Below are 23,067 nucleotides of genomic sequence, written 5' to 3'. Positions count from 1 at the left end.
ACTCAAGCAGAACCGAGGGAGGTTGTTGAAGCCTTCAAGGTTGGACTCGGACAAACATCGGCCCTGCTCACAATGCTTTACAACCGTCAGAATGGCTTACTGATTTTTCTCTCTCTCTCTCTCCGCACTTTCTCTCTTGATCTCACTTATTGCTCATTTCTTTTCTTGCCTTGCCACTTCTCCCTTTCATCCCCCCCCAACCCCTATCACCACTCCCCACCCCCCACTGTTCAAATATTATTTCCCCCCCCCACCCATGTCGTCCCCGTACCCCCACCTCTCTTTTTTTCCCGCTCTCTCTCTCTCTTTATCTTGTCATTGCCTGTCAGTAGGGATTCTATCTGCACTGAGTGTTGTGTGTGCGTGTGTGTGCGAACACATAAGACTGAGATACACTTAAGAGCTCATTGATTTAAAAATACCTTCGATATTGGAGGTCCCCTCCTGCAGATTCGTTCAGGAGCTTATCACACACACACTCCCACGTAGACATGCACGCAGAGATATGCATAAACCAAAGCTCCACTCCAAAGTTTCTTCTTAAACTTTGTGATTGACCTAGTTAGCGTGTCGTTTTGACAAGTTGTCTGTTTTGACACGACATCCTCCTGTGTTTATCCACAGCCATTCTGCCTATCACAAGTTCAGGTTGGGAATTCACGTGCACACACTTACTCTCTCACAGACACACACTCAAAGATAAATGACGGCAAGGTTTAAAAAAAAAAATGGCAGGAAGTGGGTATTGTTCTGTTGGTAAGTTTAGAAACATGAATATATGCTCTGGTCATTTTTTTCTGTGTGCAAATAATGCATTCTGTTCCATCTGATATCTATGGAATGTAAAACCCAACCTGTGTGACTCCTGCCCAGGGTACCTGTACACCTCTGTCTACATTCGGGATTCAGCTGCTGCATGCATGGCCGTGTTTATGCAGTGCTTTCTTTTCTTTTTGTCGGTTGTTGTCCTCCTCGCTGTAGCTCAGGTTTAGTGTGCCTGGGAGCCTGGCCGCGGACAGCCAGGGGTGAGAGGTCAAAGAGCCAAGTTAACTCCATCAATCCCCCCGGACAGTTACAAACGAGCCCTCAACTCTGCTCAAAACAATCCCTGGATCATGCAGGACGGGCTGGAGGTGGAGAGGGATGGAGAGAAAGAGAGAGAGCTTCTTTTTTTCTCTTTTTTTTTTTACTCAAGTCAGCATGAAGGACTGTTGTCTATATATAAATCAAAAGTGGATACCATGTCAGCAGCAGATGTGCACAGTAAAAACGTGTTCAGGGCAAATTACACTGAAGTGCACTGAAAAAGTCTCGACACGTCCCCAAACTTGAGAGAAATCAGACACACACACACACACACACACACACACACACATTTGCGACGGAACTGAAGTGGGTAATTAGGGAAGGTCACCAAGGAAACAGACAAACACAAGCGATTGTCCAAAGAACTGTAAACTCAAGAGATGTATAAACAACCGTTTCTCCAGCACATAGCGTCACCCGCCCACCACCACCACCAGCGTTCACTCACACACAATTATGAAGCCAGACCTGAAAAATGTTATCTCTAATTATGTAAACAGTGACCAAAGTTCCCGTCTCCCTAACAAGATATTTCTTAACGTCCTGTCAAAATACCATAAAAAAAAAAGAGCATTTCTGTTTCGCAACGGAAGAAACGTGGTCCAACATTCTTATATCATAACGCCATTCATGTGTTTCAGATGCAGAGGAGGGAGATTAAGATAAGTTTGCTGGTGAAAGAGCTCACGGAGAGTAAGAAGCAGCACGCTGATTGTCAGGAGCAGGTAAAGACGGCAGCTTCACTGCTCAGCAATAACATTTGTAGTAGTCGTGATTTATATTTATGTTAATGTTAATGTTAAAAACAGTTGTTTAATCCATTATCAATTAACAAGAAGGGGCTCAATAGAGTACAAACCTCCCCCGAGGCCCAACAGTACCCCTATGACACCACCTTTAAGTTCACTAGATCTGGATTTTTATTTGGATCTGCACCAAATTGCACCAGATTTATTTTCTTTAAGATCCATTAAGTATTCTCTGAAATCAAGGAATCAGGGAAAATGTCTTTGCAATGTGTAAAAAAAATAAATCCACCCCCTCATCCTGATCTGATCTAAACTTTAATGGGTTCTTCCTTGGGTCATCCCCCCCGTCATGGAAATAAGTAGAGTAGATTTATCTAATGCTGCTAACTGACAAATGATCAATCGCAGACAAAACGTAACCTCCTTTGCTGAGGAAAATATTATGGCTGGAATATTTATTTTGTTATTATAAAATTAAAGTTCTATATAAAGATATTTTATTAAGTGGGTATAATATAAATAAATGTAAATAAAATAATGTTAAGTGATTCCATAATTAATCTTGCAGCACTTAAATATTTGTTCTTTTAGTGTTACTGTATGTAGAGCTATTTAAAAAATTTTAAACATTTTTTATTATTTATTTATTTTCCTTAATTATAAAATATAAAGCGATTGTAATAAAACTGTTAAATCCTGTATCTTTGGCTGTTTATTTATATGGAATTCCATTTGATTGTAAATAGAATACGTTTGTCCTTCGTGGGGTTGACTCGATCAAAGCGCTACAGGTGTGTTTTGACATATAGATGTATGAGTGTAGCACTGACCAAGTGGCTTGATTGGTTTCCAGTTGCTCCACAGAGAGAAGGATTTGGAGAAGCTGCACCAGGAGAGGGACGAGCTGAGAGCCAAGATGGAGGAGCAGAGCAGCGAGTGTGTCCGCCTCAACCAGACCAAAGAGAGACTGGAGGCTGACTTGGCTCTGAGCCACGAGAAACTCCACGGCTCTCACCTGGAGGTCCATCTTCCTCCGTCTCCGTCTGCATGTGTTTGTGTGTCTGTTTGTGTGTGGGTCAGAGACACCACCCCAAAAGTCCTGTGTTCTTAACCAAGTCTTAAACTCCAGAAACATACCAGGCTTAAATGTCAACATGTGCAATTTAGTGGAAGTCAGTTTTAAAGTGTATCTTCTGTGTGTTTAGGTCCGAAGCAGAGATCAGTTAATTCTGCAGTTAAGAGATGAGATGAAGACGGCGGGAAAAAAGTATCAAGCAACACAAGAGCAGGTGGTTTGATTATATCTGTAAAGTATTTCGATTTTTACTTTTCCTCTCCTCTCCCATAATAATAAATTTGTGTGTAATTTGAGTGTATGTTCAGGTGTTTGTGTTTGTATAAAACATTTTAAGATTTTGCTGAACAAACAAAAGTGAAACAAAGACCAAAACCACCTTTAATATGATCGATTTAATACCTTGTGGCTTTGTTGCGTGAGAAACAGGTTAAGGTTATCTGGAAGTTGTATTTTGGGTTTTTGTCTCAGGGCTTAAATTTCATTCCAGGTACTACGACAAGGTTCATACACCTGTCTTACAATTTTCTTTTTGTTTTTCCTTTTCATACGCCGAGGCTGGGCTGTGTGAGCGCCCTCGTGCCTTTTGTTTTTTTTGCCAACAATGCCCTGCTTCACACCCACAGAGCTGCACACATCCACTCGGGGGAACTGCCCAAACCGGCAACTGTCTTCCACTGTTGGCTTCTGAGCAGCTCCATTAGAACAGTGGGAGGCACAGCAGCTTGCTCAAAGGCTCCTCGAAAGTTCGAACTGAGGGAAAAAGGGAATCGTTACTCATTCATGTCGGCTGTACCCACATTTTCCCACCTGGTCCTGAGACTAAACCGGGAAACTCTGACTCAAGCCTGATTTGCTCACTTTTAGGCTCCTGCCGCCCCCTCGCTGTCTTTTCTGTCTGTGTGTGCTTTGTGTGCCTTCTTAAAGTTGTTCCATTTCCATCTTTTTTCAGTCTTCCTCTCTCGCTTTCTCTTTTTTTTTCTTGCTAAGATGGCAGAACTGGAGTGTGAGCTGAGACACTTGAACCACACAGTCAGAGGACACCGAGAAGAGGCCTGTCAGTTAAGCAGAAAGGTCAGAGACACAGAGCGCCGCAAAGACCAGAAGGAGAAAGAACAACAGCGGCTGCACAATCAGATCCGTATTAGTCAGCAACAGGTAAGAAAGAATCACCTCCTCGACTATTCACCTCTGCTCATCTCCACCTCCCCTACCGGTGAAATCTGCTGGCGTGATCTATAGATGAGTTGGACTCTGACCTGGAATCTGTGAAACCGGCTCACAAGACCGATGGCGAACACTGGAGCCACGAGGAGCGTCCCGGCTCCACAGCCTATTGAAGCAGAACAAATCTGAGCTCAGCCAAAAATGCAGAGCGGGCTGAAGGATTGAGAGTCAGAGGTCACAGAGCTCAAGGACAGTTTTAGTCGGCAGCACACAGCCGCAGCGGAGGCGAGTCTTTTGTGCGTTCACTTGTCGATCTGTTGAGCCACAATCCAGCAGAAAGAAAAAAAACAATCTACTGTTTTTAATCCAGTGAACAAATGAGAAGAACCAGATGCACTTATTCATCGGAGTCCGAGTGATCACAGTCATAAATCATCCAGTCAGAGTTTCCTGCCAGGAACGACAAAGTGACCTATTTAAAGCAGACAAGTATTATTTCCAGTCAATTTACAGATATAGCCTCATCTGCATCATCTGGATTCCCGAACAAGACAAGATGGCCCCTTCATTTGTCAAACCCCTCACATCCAATTGAACTTGATTATAAAAACAGAGAGGGAAACAAAGGCCGAGAGGTTCAAAAGAAAAAAATGAAGAGGAGATGGAAGTTATTATAAACTGAGTGTTGTCTCGGGAATTCATGTGACAACGATGAGTACTCGGATGACTGAATGGTTTGTCAGGTCATGAGGGTGAAACCAGTGTGTTTTCACTCATGTTTAATGAGGGCTGTTTGTTTCCCCAGAGCACAAACCCCCTGATTAAAAAACCAAAGTGTTTCCCATGATGCCTTGTTATGAGGCCTTTCATCCACCTACAGTAAGAAATGCTAAATTCAGCAGCAGGGGGTAGATACTATACGTTAAAGGGAAATACAGAGAGGTGAAGCAATATAAGCCAGACATGAACTCCGGATTCAAATTTGGATTCGGACATTTTTTCCAGACTTTGCTTTTTACATATAGAAACTCAGTTGGAGATCGTCGGGGCCGTCACGCTTTGCGTCAATCACACGTTAGAAAACTCGTCAACACACCCCCCCCCCCCGCTCACGGTGAATCCTCAGGATAATCTTCTGCGGTTTTCTCACACTGGCTCACTCTGACATTATCCGGTGTTTTAAGTGTGCTGGCATGAGAAACTCCAGAAAGTCCTGACTCCGGTTAAATTCAGAAGAATATCTGTGATTCAGTGCAGGTCTGAGAGCTGCGATTGAGTATTAAAGTAGCGCAAGTTGACACGTGACACTTTACTTTATGTGCTTTGTGTGTTTCCTACTGACTCCTCGGGTAACCTTTGGGTGCTCCTCCATCCTCCCGTCTTTTCTCCTCTCCTCCTCTCCTTTTTGCACCAGCAAGTTTTCCACTCAGTCATGCTCCCCTCTACCAAGCGTTAGTCCTCGATGGGCCCATTTAATCCCTGGTTAAACCAAGCCGCGGTGAACCACTGGAATCTAACTAGTTGGCTGTCATTAGCCGTAAACCCTCGTGTTCAGATCCAGATTACAGCGGGATTAACGTGGATGAACTCGAGATGAGTGTTAGAGTGGGTTTAACTTTCTCAACCTCTCCCCTAGAAAGGTGAGCTACGGTGGGATTCCTAGTGTAACACCGGGATTAAGCCTGGTTTCACTTCCTGGGTTCCCATTTCTTAATGACAGAGGTTACTGTAGAGCAGCACAGTGTCGTACACCATGTTAGACAAACTACCTAACACGAGTTTGACTTTATTCTCTCGCACATTTAGCCTTAATTAAGGATCGGGTAAAGTATTTCGTGGCTTGATGATAATGTTGAGGAGGGTGGGTGCTGCAGTAATTTCAGCCTTTTTCTAAGTGTACATCTGCTTCCTTATTGGTGCTTCCTACATCTTTAACATTTTCAGCATGTTCAATCACTCCACACTTTCACATTTGGCAGCTGTTAACATTCTCAAAAGCATCTGTACATGGGGGAATTTGAAATTGCTTCTTTCTTATAAAAACTATTAGCAATTTTGTCCCTCTGCCAAACCTTTAGGCTGCAGCTGTATAAATAAAGAGGCACGTTTCTTATTCCTCTCAACAAACGCAGCACGTGTGATTATTTTTGCTTTCAGGTCGAGGCGTCTGAAGGGAAGCTGAGGAAGCAGGAGGATGAGATGGGACTTCTTCATCAGCAGCTGAAAGGAGCCAAGGAGGAGCTCGACGTTGCCAGTTCCCAGATCCAGGAGCAGAATGAAACAGTAGCGATTTTGAAACAAAAGTACGCTGCGGCAATAGAGAAGGTTCATAGGGTGCAGGGGCAGGTGGAGCTTTTAGAAGAGGAACTAAAGTATTCACAGCAACAGGTAGACACCGGTTAATTTCTATATTTGCGCACCGTAGTTTACAGTAGTATTATAAAATTGTGTCCCTGCATGCTTCGTGCCATTAGCTCCAGGCTTATTCTCCACCTTTTCCTTATTTAAAACTCTGCCTTTCACTTCTTCGGCCACGCTTAATTGACAGCTAGGAGAGTCCCAGTTAGAAACGCATTCCGTGAAGCGAGAGCAAGCCGAGCTGGAGCAGCGGCACCGGGAAAAGGTTAGCCAATGGGAGAGCTCGCAAGAGGCTCTCGACCAGCTGACAGATGAGCTGCAGGCCAATCAGACCCTGCTGAGCGAGAGGCAACAAAAAGTGGACCACTTCAGAAGCCTGATTGGATCCCTGCAGGAGCAAGGGGATAAGCTCAGACAACAGGTCAGGACACACATTGGCATCCAGGTCTAGATGAAAACGGCCTTTTTTATTGCCCAGGTTTAATCCATGGAAATTTCCATGGCCCGATTCATGAAGTTGTTTGGGAAATGATAATGTGAACATACAATGAGATGTAATCTTTCCAGTAGCCATCAGGGGCAGTCTTTCATTCCAATATACAAACCTGTATCCCTCGAAATTCTACGTAGAGGGATACAGGTGTGTATATGAGGGCATGACAAACGGAAGATCCCATTAAATCCTCCTTTGACATTCTGAAATAGAGCGTTTTGTAATTTTGAGTGTGTGGTATTGGGTGCAGATCCAAATATAAATCCAAATCTAGTCAATGTTAATGTAATTCCATATGGAGACTGTTTGGACTGGTGGAGGTGTGCACTCTATGGAGTTTCATTCTGGTTTTAATACTTGAATTGGTTTTCATCAAGAAGATGTGTCTTCGTCTTTGTCTTGACTCACACATGTGTCACTGTCGTCTTGCGCGAGCACCCAGGTGCTTGCCTGAGCTGTGTGAGTGCGTGTGTGGGTTCTTTTCCTTTGTGTGCGTGTGCGTCATTGTTTTTGTGCATTTACGTGCGTGCCATGTGTGTGTTTGTGCACGTGTGCGGTGGCGTGTGTCACTTAATCTTTTCTCCCTCTTTCTCTCTGTTTTATATTTACTACGTCAAGCAACAAATGAATCATCTTTATTACGGAGAAATTTAATTTGGATGAACTTAACTGCTGCCACCAAGGTCAGACGGGCGGAATGTCATTTTAATCCAATCAACTTTAATCTGTTGGTTATAAAAGAGTTAGGCTGTTGAAGAATGGCTGTATCTCGGGCCCTTTATTACACTGGCTAATGACTTTGATTGTGACGCGCCTATCAAGAGGTTAGGAGCTCTTCTGGAGCTTCACGTCCCGCTAATTCTCTACCTCATGCCAGCGTTGGACTCAGCTTACCCCAAAGTCACTTATGCCTTTGTTCCCTGTTTACAAGAAATTCTTGAATTGAATAAAAAATGAAATGCTACTGCTGAAGTTATATACTCCCATACTGAGCACAAATTATAGCTATCTCTATTGTGGTCCGCCCGTGTTCTGACTCGGGAATGTTTTTGCTGTAATGAAAAGATTCTCTTCTTTCCTCCAAAGATGTCTTTTATAATTTGCCTACACAAAAGCCTGCAGCTAACAGGCTGTGATGGAGGGTAGTGATACATTAAGCAGTTTTTTCTACTTACCCTTGACTACATTCAGTAGTTAAGGTCGAGCCCCTCGTGTTTGGGTTTTGGGAACACCGGGGCCATGTGTCTCTGTGCTCTGCCATGCAACAAATCAATCCACAAAGCAGTGCAATGCATAATGATCTGTTTCCTTAATGGCATCATCAGTGTCATTTGTCAGTTATTAGCAAACCAAAATGCCTGCGATCTGTTGAGATGCCCTGGCTTCCAGTCAGTGTGAGATGGACTAAAAACCGCCAAGAATATTTAAATCTGCTTTTTGTTTTCACCTTCTCTCCTCCGCTGATAGAAGCTGATGTTGGAATGTGACCTACGGCTTCATAAGAAGAGTCATTCTCACTCTGATGAGGAGTACCTCGGCCTCCAAAGACACAGCCAGCAGCTACAGAAGGTAAGGTCAGAGATTGTAGGTCGGTCCTACATGGGGAGATTGCACTTCACCAATTACACTTTGTGCATGTTATTATCACACTAAACCAAGAGAATCTATTCAAATATAAATGAGGAATGTTTGTGCACGTCCAAAATGCATTGATTTATTTCTTAAAGTTTCTGATTTACGTGAACAAATAAGGTATCACCGTACGTGTTCTTTTGTCTGCATGTGTGTGTGTATCTGTGTTTCAGCGCTGCACTGAGCAGGTTGAGCGCATTGCAGAGTGTGAAGGGGCTATCCTTCAGATGAAGCCGGAGCTGGAGAGACAGTAATAACAGAGTCTATAAAACTCTCATTCTCCTCTGCTGATCCCCGTTCCTGTCATTGTCTCTCCTGTCTAGACCCCCCCTACTGCCTCCACCGCCGACTCTCTCTCTCTCTCGCTCTCTCTCTCTCATTCTCTTAACAGTCTGCTTACCAAATGACACACAGAAGCATAGACGCATTGCATGGGGAAAATTTAATCTGTTAAAGTAATTTCTTTTAATTTGGCTAAATCTACTAATCTGATTTATAATTTTTTTTTCCCCCCTCTCATTTTGTTTATTGGTACCATGCATTCCACCACAGCCCAGACGCACTAGCTAATTGCTTGCTGTCCTCCCCGTAGAACCCAGGAAATGACGCAAAATCTCGCGCTGTCCCACCGCACACACGTGAGCATTTGCGGCCGCCTGGAACAGGAAGTGACACGCCTGAAAGCCCAGGTCACACACTTGGAGCTCGAGCTGGCGGATACTCGAAAGGTATCGAAGCATCGCCCCTCTGCTGACCTGTCCTCTGATTTAGGGGGAGCGTGTTATTTTGACCTTTTCTTTTTTTTACTAAATGTTGGCACGAGCTGCATGAGATTCCATTCAAGTTTTAAAGAGGAGTACTCAAGCCATCTCCCCGTGGCACCACACACACACACACACACCACTCATGATTTTCATGTGATTGCCTGGCAGAAATAAATTGCCTCACCATTAATTAAAGCACCAAACAGTGCCAAGGCTGGTCAAATTGACTCCAATTAAGAGCTCAATGGGACACTAAATATTCAAATTACTCAAAGTGGTGACTGTAGCCTGGCAGAGTGCCAACATAGCTGGCAGTCATAGACACATCATCCCATGTGTGTGTATGTGTGTCTGTGTGTGTCTGTGTGTGAAGCTGTAGGTGCGTAGGTGGAAGTGGGAACATTTGATTTTACATATTAATTTGTTGGTCCTCTGACACATACAAGTGGTACACATGTTGCACTCACCACAATCAAATGCACACACACACACACACACACACACACACACACACACACACACACAGTATTATATACACACTGTAGTAAAGTTCCCACTTGATGTCAGATCTTGACCATTCTATCTCCCCTACCTCCCTGTGGAATATCACATAATGAGTGTTTCATGCAAGGAGGACACGTGTATCGATGGGTACGTCTACATTTGTCACATGCATTATGCATAAACACATTCATCTTTATTGTGCAGATTTTCACAACACTTCATGCGCAGTCAGTGCTGAATTGAGTGCTACTGGCGGTGAAAGATTTAAGAGGAGACTGGAAGACACAGTGTAAACAATATATTGTTGTTTCATGTATGTTTTTCTGCATGTTTGTTTTTCTGCTTTATTTTTTAAAAAGCATACACACAGATGTGGGCATTGTTCAGAATTAAAAGGATTTTTAGGGTTAACCAGTCACTGAGACATCCCCAAGACACATTAAAGACACAATGTCCAATTGTTCCTGCCACGTTAACATCAGTGGTACGGGACACGTGTCTACATACGATACACAATCTGACGTGTGGGCACAGACAAAGACTCAAATTGTCCCACGGACAAAAGCAGACACAAGCGGGGCAGCGAGATCAAAAAATAAGTGGTCACTCCAAACATGTTTTAGGCTCTTTTTGATGTGCAAAGTGCTTTGTAGATACTTGTTCTAGAAGCGTAGCAAATGCTACACATGCATGCACCTGAAAATACAGTCGATCATTCCGTGTTCCTCTTTGGCCCTTTCTTGTTTTACAGGTGCACGCGGCGCTCCTCAGGCAGTCGGAGGAGGAGCTGGAGGAGGCCCGGCGGGATGCTGCGGGAGGGAGCAGGGAGGTGGATGCACGGAGAGGAGAGGTGCAGAGGCTTCAGGAGGAGTTACGGAAGCATGAGGAGAAGACGAGAAGTGCCACCAGAGAGAAACAGAGTCTTAGCGCTTTCATCCGGCAGCTGAGCCAAGAGGTGGAGGAGTTACGCGGCAAACACCAAGCGACAGGTAGCAATCAGTCAACAAATCCATCACTTACTTGTTTTATCCCTCCAACTGCCCATTCATCCGTCAACAAATACCTTTCAAGTCAACCACATACACTGTAAATAGACACGTTTTTAGGATACAGCAAAATCCAGTATTACATTGGGAGAGAGAGTGGGAAGACATGCTGCAAAGGGCTGGGTCAGAACCAACCCAGAACCAACATGGGCCACCCACTAGCTCACCTGGTGCATCAACATGAGCATTTTTAACATAAAGAGTTGACATTTTAATTCCGTTCACAATTCATCTGTTAGCTGTCCTGCTTTACATGTGCACTGGCTTTATACATTTGACTACCTTGGAACCTTTGAGCAGTATTGTTATTAAAGCCGGGGAAATCCTAGCAAAAGCAGCACTTTGAAAAAATACAAGGATAAATCCCACCTTCTCCCATCGGCCTTTGTCAAAACCCCCAAAACACATTGGTGTGCGCTGCCTGAAAACTGCAAGAAGCCAACTTTTCCGTCACTCTCTCGCTACCTTCTATGTCTACCTCAGCCGTCACTAACCCTAACCCGATTCATGTCATAATCATCACAGTCCTGCGAGGGCTTCTTTTCTTTTTTCAGATTATTTATTTATTGATTTGCTATTGGAAGTTGATGAGGATTTCATCAAATAAGATAACACGTTTTTCAGAGACAACTGGCCAACCCTAAGATTCCGCTCATGAGGGCAAAAGGAAGCAACATACACCCAGATGTCCTAGGTTACATTTGCTGTTACGGCTTTTGGTTGTCCATCACAAAACTATGGAGCTGTACAGTGTGTCCTACCTTTTGTTGTAGGACCAGGCACACTGCTGTTAGCTCAAATTAGCCAGTTGTGTCACAGCAATGTGGTGCTTCGGTCTCTTGCTGTCTTCACACACACACACAGACACACACACACACACACACATACACGCACAAAAACCAGATCATTACCATACAGCTAAACCAGAAGACCATTAAATCAAACTTGAATCTACAGTGTCTGTGTGTGTGTGTGTGTCTGTGTGTGTGTGCACAGCCCCGGTGGTGGCCTTTGTAGTATAGTGTGTCAGTGCAGGAATGGTGATGGCTGGGTCTCTCTGGGCACAGAAATGTCTCATTAAGAATTAACGTACACATCTACGGTCACGCCAGGCAAACACCTCACATACACATTCTGCCCAACTCCCACTGCTTTAATTAGCACATACACACTCGCTCTCCGAGGCGCACACACACACACGCACAATCACCTATTGTCCGCAGAGAGATGAATCTGAGGTCTCTCTCTGTGGCAGACAGTGGCTGGCTTGCTCGGTGAATACTGCTCATTAACAAGATAGAGACAGAAGGACAACGCTGTGTAGCTTGGCCTTTGACTGTGATCAAAACGCATTCCCTCAACCCCGCGCTCGACACAAAACCACATATAATTCAGCTTTTACCTTCAGCAAATACAATCCAGCAGTGTAGGGCCGATTGTAATGACTTTAAGAAGAATAAGGATGCGTTATTATAACAAAGGGGGCCTTGTTTACCTGGATACAGCAGTGGCCTGAATAGACGGGGTGAGGAGTCAGCTTGAGAAATTACTGTCATGAACAAAAGGCCTTTTTATTAACATGAAGCCCTTGTCAAGGCTCTTTCTGTATTTTGTAAACAGTGCCATAAGTGATGATTCGTTCTGTTGGTTGTTAGCAGTGGATCGGGTCGAGGATGGAGCGAATTGTGATATAAGTAAACAGGTTAGAAAGCAGGCTTTTTTTCCAACTGCGCACAAAGAGTTGTACAATTAAAGTCGGGAACATGTAGAGGAATAGATGCCCATCACCAGACAAGATTAATATTTAAGACATCATATTATTTCATGTACTAACCTGTCATATTATTCTATATAGTCAATATTTAGTTATTTGTCCATCTACTTGTCTATAGAAGAATTATTCATCCGGTAGCTAATAGTGCACGGAGATATCAGCATGGTGGCGTCTCTGAAAAGCAATACTTATACAAGTGTGACACAAATATTTCACTGCTGATATGAATTGTTATGGAAGTGCCATTTTTTTTTTGCTATCAAATCGTTTTATTTGTTTGATGCAGCTCACACGGCACCTGAATCCCGCAGTTAACTCGGAATATACTTAGCCCGCAGTTTGGGATGTGACGGATAAGATGGAGGAAACGTCAAGGGGGGGGGGGGGGGGGAAGAAACAAGAGGACCGGAGGATGAGTTGGGAACCAGGGAAGTGTCACACGGATGAGATTGAAGTGTCTGGCAGCTGGATTCAATCAAACCGTGTCAGGAGAGGATTCGCAGACGAGAGAGAAGGGGGTGATTAAAACGGAGAGGGGGAAAAAAGTGCTGCAACTTGGCGTCTGACTGCCTGCGTCGCGATTTGTCACTCTCTGACAGCACGCGCTTTCTGCACGACTCTCAGCGCAGTAGATATCCTTTTTTTTTTTTTTTTTTACAAAGTAGCGAGTCCATAGAGTAAATCACACAACACTTCACAAAACTGCGTATGGTGCTATGATGGTATCGGTGCACACGATACAGTACAATCAAGGTGAGATTGCACTCACTTTATTTATAGGTGATTTAAAGTAAATTCAAAGCTTGGTCTAACACACAAAAAAAAAGGAAAGGTGTAGATGAGTAAAGATTCTGTTGCTAATCAGTTCGATAAATTCCATTTGGTTTAATCTAAATCTTGCTTATTGTTTATTGAAGAAACTTTTCATTCACAGCCACTCCAAACTGCAATATTCCAGCAAGAGCTAATGTTTAAAATATTCAAATATGACCGATGGTTTCATCTTACATGTTGAATAAGATGTGCTGTAAGGTTGGCCGTAATGTGAAATAAATGTGACAACAAATGAAATAACGGCATAAACAAAAACACAATATCCATATTTCCACACTCCCACTAAAAACAGAAATGTGATATTACCACTCCTCTGTGCCGCTGATGTGCATCTGCCTAAAGATGATGAAATCATTATTGTGCGCCTGGGTGTGCGTGAATGTGTGCGCATGTGTGTGTGTGTGTGTGTGTGTGTGTGTGTGTGTGTGTGTGCCGGCTATTCAATCTGGATCCCCGGACGCACACATGCACAGGCCTCTCTCCTCCAATTCACCTCTATTACTAGCTATAATCCCATTTCACACTCTATCGATCCCCAAAACTGTTGTTCACCGGAACCAGCAGCAAACACTGGCATTTCTCCCCATCATTTCACCACCATTGTTCTTTATTACACACAAAGAAGCCCCCAGCCCCCCCCCCCCCCCCCCCCCCTTTTTTTGTCTCAGAGCAAACTCAGCCCCACTGAAATATGAATTATAAATGTATGGCTAATAACAGAGAAGGGGGGGAGAGGGAGAGAAGGGGGAGAGAGCTGGAGATAGAGAGAAGTGGTTGGTAGAAACATCAGAGAAAATGACTCCTTTACAAGAGTCTATTGATCAGTTTCTATCAAAGGGGGATGTCAGACATGAGATTACCTGGCAGTTTGAGCATTAGGTGCCGTGTGTTATAGCCCCGGGCCCTTGTACCGCTGCCATAGGATTGTAAATAAAGCGAGGAGGAGAGAGAGCAAGAGGGGAGTGTGTTAGGGCGTGTGTGTGTGTGTGTGTGAGTGAGTTGGAGTTCCTGTGTGCGTCTTTGTCTTTGTGAGTGTTCACTGTTGTGTGCATATGATTTTTTCTTTTCCCCCCCTTCTTCTTCTTGTGGTGTATTTGTGTGCATGACGGTGTGCAGCTGTGTACCTGCACCTTTTGGCTTATACCCAAAAGCAGTGTTGCAAGCCCATGAAACTTCATAAAGAGAGAGAGAGAGTCTTGAGAGGCTTCTGGGACGTCTCGCGGGAGCACCTTAGCCCGCTACGAATCCCGCAACAAAGCCAAAGGAAGCCCCTGTGAAGCCTTATGAAGCTTTTATGAGGGCCGGGCAGGGCCGAGCCGAGCCCAGCCACTGATTCGGGGTTAGCTCGGTTTTCATCCTTCTCATGTTAAAGGTTAGCCGAGAGAGCAGGGTAATCTGACCGCAGATCTGTGATTATATGGCTGATGCTGTATGATGGGGCTTTGAAGCTCGCAAGAGGCGTAGAGAGGGAGAGACCAAGCGAGAGTCAGATTATGGACTAACGTCGCACCTTAAGTTGTGTAAGAAGGTCAAGAAAGTGAGACAGGGAGGGACCCACGATCTTAAACCGGTGACTAATAACTTAACTCGCGGAGCCACTGAAAACACAGGTTGTCAAAGCCCCCGAACATCATAATATAGACTTCTCTTCTTCCTCAAGTAGCAGGAAATCTAGAATCCTTTGTGGATCGTTTCGGTTTATGTTTAATGTGGAAACTTTTCTATTGTATTTGGTCATTTTTATATATGTGTGTGTGTGTTTGTGTGTGTGTGTGTGTGTGTGTGTGTTCCTCTGCCCATGTGTGTTTGTCTGCTAACAGCAGCGACTCTGTAAATGGTCATTCTACGCAGCTCCTGTCTCTCCTGGTTGGAGGCGTCACTGAGGTCACATGGGAAACTAATGCCCTGAAAGCGAATTTGAACCCCACCTCAAGTTTTCACATCTCTGCTTTATTGATTATTTAGAATCACAGCAAACTTTCACCTTGAGCTTTGTGTAAACAAAATAAAAAATAAGAGCACATACATGGTCATACACACTCGAATGAAAGTGTTTGTGCATCGTTGAATATTTGGGAATTCTAGGTAACGCTTCACTTTTCTCAAGAGTTCAGTTTAAACAGTTCGGATGCTGCAAAAAAAAAAACATGAATTAATCATTGTTTTACTAAATGGAGATTTTACGTTTTCCCCCTCTCTGGTGTTGGTTTTGGCCTCTTCCGATTCAGTCTGTCCCACCACTAGCACGGTGCGTGGCTCTTAAAGCATTACACCAATATACTAAACATTTCTCTATTTCTCTTTCGCACACTTAAATAACACATGCACCCCCGCAAAGTCAAGGTCCATCCTTGAGATATTCAACACACACGCACGCACTCGCTCACACACACACACCTCTACATATTCAGTGCACACACCTTCTCAATATTCACCAGCCTTGGCCACCGATGGCTGACAGTTTATGTTATATTCAATGAATACTGAATTTAGTGAAAAGGTTTTAAGAGCTATGAAGAAACATTGACTCACAAAACAGCATGCAGAACAAAAAGAGGGGAGAGGGAAGCAAATCCCAAATTTTAAAATTCAAAGTAAAAGGGGCGCGATGCAAAAACAAACCTAACCAAGGAACCTGACTAGTGGTTTATTATTCATCCGTTGGATGTGCTAAACTACTAAGTGTAGGACAATGGGGTTTTATTGCATGTGGACGGAAGAGACAGCTGAAAAGTGAATGTGATTGAGGAGCCACAGAGTATGAGCTTAAGTGGCCTGCTCAAGGTAAAGAGTGCCATCTATTGACAAGGTCGGGAAGCACTCCTGGTGCGCCTCGACAAAAGGGCTGCTGCCACATCCTAGTGTAATCAGTGAAATACGTTCACTCCTTTCCCTTCTCCGGTTTTTGCCTTTGAAGGTAACTCGCAGTTCATATTTTCTCTATTTCTCACGCTGAACTTGACGAGAATCAATAATCACCTCAGCGTATACATGTTTTGTAAATCACTCCATTAACCTTGGCTTGCTGGATGATGTGAAACACAGTGGAAATCTCTACTCATCTTGCATATTTATTATTTCTCCTAAATACAATGAAAACAAAACCAATCGGGCCTGAGAAAAAAAAAAAATATAAATGGGACATTTTTATTTCTATCGCAAATTGGAATAATGTAATTTCTTTCCGTGGTTTGAATTAGGTCTCCTCTCTGATGAATCCTAACCTGGAGAGTCTGAGTTGTGAACTGTTGCTCTGTATCTCACACTTTCCCTTTTTCTCTGTGTCTCCTGCTCAGTGGAGGATTTGGCAGCCGGCGCAGAGGAAGTGAGGCGGATGGAAGGCTGTCTGAGAGAGGGGAAGCTAGCAGAGGAGAAAATAAGGTAAGAAGGGGAGAGAGGGAGAGAAGCTTCCTCTTGTATCCCTTTTCCCATCGTCCCCACTGTGAGCTCAGTAATCAAAAACATTTAGCTGTTTTATGTGCGGCGGACGGTAGGCCGTTGAACTCAACATGTGCTGAACACATCATCCCTAAACTCCAGTGTCTCACTTATCTGGACTCAAATTATAATTTCTAAGGATGTTAATACCCAGAAACGTCAAACGCAAAAGACCGACAGTTTCTGTTTGGTAGACATATCAAAATTGCGTATTGATGGGACACGTTAGGTAAGCAGATGTTAGGTCACGGAGTTCAGAGTTCAAAGGTGGGACCCCTGGGTGACCCCCGTGTGTCACCGGCGCTGCGGCGATGACATCAGCGCGCATGTATCACCCAGTAGAAGAGTGTGTTTGTGTGTTCCTGTTTGTGCGCACATAGCTGCGGTTGCGGCTTTGGCTTCGACATGACCTCACTGCAACGGTCTCCGTCTCGGGGAGTTTCTTTTGGTTAAGTCGAGCCATGGAACATTTTCTCTCCGTCAACCGGCAATTTAAAACTCGGCATGGAGACTTTATAGGTTACACTCTGAATTATTGCATTTTATTGCATTTGAACCAATTTTAGGCACTGGATGGTAAAACAATCGCTGTGTCTGCATATTATAGCCATTTGCAGAATCAAGCTGTTTACTGTTAGCCCCAGTATTATCTAATAACTGCAAAGACATGAAAGGTTTTTAAGCAACAACACCATGCTAATGGCTTCCATCTGTGCTGTGGGAAATCCCCTCCTCTCTCCACAGGACGCCTCCTCTCTTTTTTTCCCTTCCCTTTCTTTCTACCGCTCTGTTCATCCTATCATGTGTTCTCTCCGTGGACCAATCTATCAGGCATTGTCTTTCCTTTTTTGTCTTTCGACTGCTCGGATTGTGGTTCGGCTTTCACCGTCACCGAGTCTCTCTTTAAGTTTCAGTTTTAACTTCACTGCAAAATCAATGTGTATGTGTGTGTGTTGATAAGCAGTGTCAACTTTAATTTCTTTTGATTTTATATTTTTTGTTACTTTTTACAGATTTTTTATCAATCTTTTATTAATCATTTGAAAATTCAAATTGCCGAGCTATTGCCGAGATTATCATTGTGTGATGGATGCTGTACGTTGACTTTCTTTATTAAAACAAAAAACGAGGCAGAGGAATCCAGCTGGGATCTGTGCTGCATCTCAGCCTCCATCTCTCACACTGCTCGTTCTCTGTCATCTTCGACCGCACGTTGTCGAATAAAGATGTAAAGATAACAGATGATACCTGACCTGTGCTGAAATGATTCGTCAATTAGTCAAACATTTATGGAATATTTTACGGCAACAGGTTAATCATTTGTCATGTTTTTAAAGTGAAACACAGAAAACTCTCAGCAGACCCTGTAATAAATAGCTGCAACTTTTAAGGAAACAGGATCGACTGTAACTTCACATAGGGCTTTGTGTTTGACATTTATAAGACAAAATGAGCTGTAAGAATAAAAACAAAATCATGTTTGGATTGAGAGGAATACATGTTGAACTTTGCATTATTTTATTTTTGTATTTTTGGAGGTGCCAGTTTAGGTGCAAATTAAAAAATCTATATTTTTCAAATCCCAAATCAGTATTTCTCTCATTCAATCTTTCTTTATTTTTTACTGTAAAATCTATAATGGACTCACTTCACATCACTGCTCCCAAACTTTTGCCTGTAAAAGGCCTTACATATTTTCTTTTACTCTTTATCCTTTTCCTGTACATTTTCCATTTTCACGTTTTGCTTTTGGAGGTGTGTGTCGAGAGTGACGCGGGTTTGTGTTTGTGTGGACGGGGCTGTTATGGGGTGTCGAGGCTCAGTGAGCGGCCGGAGCGCGGCTGCGGAGGGAGGTTTGTGGAAATGGTAATCATTTGTCGTATTGATCCAGCTGTAGCCGGGGCAGCTGGCACACACAAACCGGCTCGCACGCGTGTACACAGACAGTAACCGACTCGCACACATGCAGGCGCACAGTTGCGTGGCAGGAATAGACCCTTTCATATTGATCCCCTTCACATTCCCTTAGCTCGACTGCCATACACACTCACACACATAAATACAAACACACACACACATGCTCACATTCTCACACATAATCTGCATTAAACTCCTACAACTCTGAATTTTTAAGAAAGTGTATCTCGGGAATAAAATAAATGTATTATGTGGGTTTTAGGAACATTTATGGTAATAATGTTCATTATTAAAGCTTATTAAAATTATGTTAATGATAATTAAAATGATTAAGAGATTGAAATTTCATTTAAAAAATGTATCTCAAATGATGGAATGTGTGATGATGATTAAGTAAAAACAAAAAGATAGATTTTTATTACATTCTAACCTTTTTGATTCGGTCAGACTACATGTCCCATTGCTTCTGATTGCGGATGCAGGTCAATGGCCGTGAAGCTGGAGACGGAGGTGGCAGAGCTCAGGACGAACCTTCAACAGGCCGTCAGCCATAAACTCCAGGCAGAGGGCGGGAAACAAGATGCACAGGAGCAGGTAAACATACACACACCAGACCTGAGTGACACGGCCTCGACAAATCATCTGCACTGTTTGTTCTAAGTGGCACACGGTGTTGGACACGTGAGGTGTTTGTCATTTGAACTATTATACTCTTTGTAAACCAATTTGACAGCTTCATATCATTTAAATATAATTATATAGTTATTCTGCCCGTCAACATATTCAAATTATTTTTCCTGACCTTACCCATTTTTTAGGGGCCCCTCCTCTCCTCTCCTCTCCTCGCCCTCCAAAGTCTTCCTCTGCTCTCCTTCCTTCCCTTCTCTCCCTCCTGCACAGCCCCTACCTTCTGGATGATTAGTGGCATATATCCGGTGCTACAGCCGGGATTATCTTGTCCTAGAGAGGGAGGGGTGTGTGCGGGACCTAAACCCGGCAAGGTGATTTGGAGCGTTAATTCCTGGGAGTAATATTCCCTGATATTCCCTAATGTTCTGGCTGGGAGCGTCGGGGGGGTATCTCAGGGGAGAGCGGTTGTCAGAGCTGAGCTGCTGCTGTACAAAGGCAGAATGGATAATTAAGGGTAGAGCCAGGGCGGGGAGCTGATGTTCATTTAGATTCGACAAACTTTGAATTCACTCTAAAGCTTCCATCTGCTTTGGTCCTCTCAGGGATCTCGATGTTACATTTTGTTCAGACTCCTCTTAAAGTTTCCCCCGTTCTCTTTCTTCCTGCCTTTGTTTCTTTCTTTATCTCTCTCTCTCTCTTTAATCTCCTGCTCTCCTTTTTGCCCTTCCCTCTTGAAAACTCTTGTCTTCTTCTCTCTGAGTTTCTTTCTCTTTTTGGTCACTTTCCCTCACTTTGCCCCCTCAGCTCAATGTTGCGTCTTTATTCCACCTCACTGTTCAGAATAAAACGTGCAAAACATGGACAGGGTGTGAGCTGCGATGTTGTTCCACCTGTTTTGGTCAGTGGAAGCAGGCAAGAGCAGCATTAATAGAGGGTTTTTTAAATGGTAATATAGCAGAGCTGCTTTTTTTTTTTTTTTTCATTCTGCCCTCGTGAATAATGAAGCCCACAAAGTGCAGCTCTTCTTGTTTCTTGTAACATTAGTGCACCGTGTTTGCCCAGGGACAGCATAACTCTGATTTCAGTCAATTGATTGGTCAGTCAAGCAAGTCCCGGCGAAGAGTTCTTCATCTATTCCTAAACCTGATATGTCCGAGTTTATCAGGGAGCTGTCAAGTCGGAGTCTTGCATGAAGTAAACCCGACAATGTCTATAAATTACCAAGAATAAAGTAAAAGTCTGTTTCTTTTCTACTCAAAGCAGCGGTTTCCTTCAGTTGAAGTTGGCTTGTTAAATTGTTGATACGCTTGCTATGAATAAGCTTATTTTTTGTTCCGATAGGCTGGCTATACATCAGAATATGATTAAAATTACACAATTTTCTATAATAACGTAAGCTTAAATCTAATTTAATGAATTGTTTTCCACTATTATTCATCAGTCAGAACTGCTGAGGCAACTGCTGAGGCGCCTAAAACAAGTCCTTAAGTCGCTAATTTGATTTTCTTCATTTGCAACTTGCTTTGATTAATTTTCTTAACTCATTTTTAACCTAACATATGTATTCCCATTATTAATTCAATTTTACTAAAAGTCAGACACAGGCCTACACAAAAAACAATCTTCACTATTTGCAGACAATCTCCCAATCCAATAATTTGATAATTTAGAAATATGCTTATTCTTTCTTTTTTATCTTGCTTAAAGTGAGATAAGAAAGATCAATCCCTCTCTCTTATCACTTCACTAAATACTTATCTTGGCTTTGGTCAAAGGGGATAAAATCAAACTAACTGAAATTTGATATCTTTCTTGTTTGAAAACCCAAATGTAAAAATGACAAGTTGCAAATGTGTGGCCGTAATGTAAGACCACTTTTTGGTGGGGCACAGTTTTCTTATCACCCAGAGGATCTCAGACATTTAGGAGGGAACCAGGCGAGCTTTTTTCACATCTTCTTTTCTTTTAGCTAAGCTAACTGGCTAAGGGCTACAGTATATGGCTAACCCTAACCCACATGGCACGTAGTTCTGGGCATGTTTGAAAAGTTGGGAGCCATCTGCAAATTTACATTAATCACAGGAGATGTTAGGAAAGTTTTCTTGCAATTCATATTTTTAATAACAAAGCCAAACATCAATTTGAAATGGATTAAAACAGACATCATCCACGATCCAGTATTCCCAGTTCCTCATCCCATTGTGGCATCATTCACTTGTCCGTTCACAAAGACTGCAACCAGATTCTTTGGATTCAGAGCAGCCAAACAAAAGCTTATACATCCCTCTGTCTTCTGGCAGAGACTCAACGTTAGTGACACACAGATGAAACAAATTCTCTATCTGAAATTAACAGAACACATGGGAAAGAAAAAAGAATGAGCCAACTAGTCGGTTGATACACAAATCTTTAAAAGTGAGCTTTCAACTTTTCGAAAAGATTCACCCGAGACTTGTGGAAAAGTGTAATTGTGATAAACTGGCGTCTGAATAGAAGTGTGCGGTCGACTGCAGCGCCTCTGAATTTGCGTTAAGTTGTGTGTGGTTGGATCTTTCCCTCATTCCGAGCTCCATACGTTTCCCTTTTCCATCATCTCAACAACAGACGAGCTTTTCCAATGAATTTGTCCACAAACAGTGTTTAAACACGGGCGTGATGACCACTCGGACTATGACTCCTTCATTAGGTCCCAATCTCTGTTATTGACCAGCAGAAGATGAATTATCCACCGTTGAAAGAAAGAAAAAAAAAATCAAAGGGTTGGAAATGGTAAATGGTACACTACAGTGGCCTATAGAGGAAATCTATATTACAAATTGCCTCGGTGCACAGTAGCTGAACCTCTGGATAGCTCTGTCTTTTTTCTGTGGCTATGTCTTTGTATGCATTGTGTGTGTGTTTGTGAGGGTGTGTGTGTTTCCCGCTGAATCTTGTTTGTGTGTTTGTGTTTAGTGTCTCTTTTCTGATATGAAGGAAGGGATTTGGATATTAGCTGCTGGTCAACTTTGTGCTGGCTGGTTTGCTGCTCAGCACACACGTGCACACACACACACCGACACACACACACGCAAACAGACACACACATCACTCGATCCTGTCCCTCTGCATGGGTCCAGTTCAAATACAAGTCATGGTAAACATGAGGCATGTTTTTGTGACTGATCCGATCGTCCCGTACACACACACACAATCATAGTCATTAGTGTGTTTACCTCCGCTCCTTTTAGCGATGGAGTAAAAGATTTCAAACAGTGTTAATGAGAATTTGCAGGGAAGCTTTCGGATAGCAAAAGTTTCTGAGTGGGTTTTCATGCCCATAAACTTTTCTGATTTGCCAAAAATCTTTAGAACTATCTGTGTCATCCTATAGAAACACAATTAGACAGTCGCTTTTAATCACTTGGGGTCAGTGGGGTGCCTGAGACCGGTCCATGCTTAAATATCCTTAAAACCATGACACTGATTCACAAAGTGTTTCCGAGACACTGTTTATGCTGCACAGTGAGACACGGAGGTGGGCAAACGGATGTGTTCATTCGCTTCCATTGATATTCATGACCTCAGCAGTGATGGACAGCAATTTAGCCGCCTGACTTTGCC

At 43.1% G+C, this 23,067-nt stretch overlaps 1 protein-coding gene across 1 annotated transcript in view; it reads left to right on the top strand.

The window, feature by feature from the left end:
* The window catches only part of LOC128426192 (myosin-13), a 67,062-nt gene that overhangs the window by 8,680 nt on the left and 35,315 nt on the right, over window positions 1-23,067 (top strand). The window contains exons 4-14 of the mRNA XM_053413060.1: window positions 1,728-1,811; window positions 2,689-2,856; window positions 3,901-4,068; window positions 6,235-6,465; window positions 6,626-6,856; window positions 8,396-8,497; window positions 8,734-8,810; window positions 9,153-9,288; window positions 10,580-10,817; window positions 16,779-16,863; window positions 19,320-19,431. Of these exons, the coding sequence (XP_053269035.1) occupies window positions 1,728-1,811; window positions 2,689-2,856; window positions 3,901-4,068; window positions 6,235-6,465; window positions 6,626-6,856; window positions 8,396-8,497; window positions 8,734-8,810; window positions 9,153-9,288; window positions 10,580-10,817; window positions 16,779-16,863; window positions 19,320-19,431 (1,632 nt within the window). The remainder of the gene's footprint in view (window positions 1-1,727; window positions 1,812-2,688; window positions 2,857-3,900; window positions 4,069-6,234; window positions 6,466-6,625; window positions 6,857-8,395; window positions 8,498-8,733; window positions 8,811-9,152; window positions 9,289-10,579; window positions 10,818-16,778; window positions 16,864-19,319; window positions 19,432-23,067) is intronic.

This window comes from Pleuronectes platessa, chromosome 20 (assembly GCF_947347685.1).
Source record: "Pleuronectes platessa chromosome 20, fPlePla1.1, whole genome shotgun sequence".
Lineage (NCBI taxonomy): Eukaryota > Metazoa > Chordata > Actinopteri > Pleuronectiformes > Pleuronectidae > Pleuronectes > Pleuronectes platessa.
Note: the sequence above shows the minus strand (reverse complement) of the source record. Positions and strands in the feature narration are given on the sequence as shown.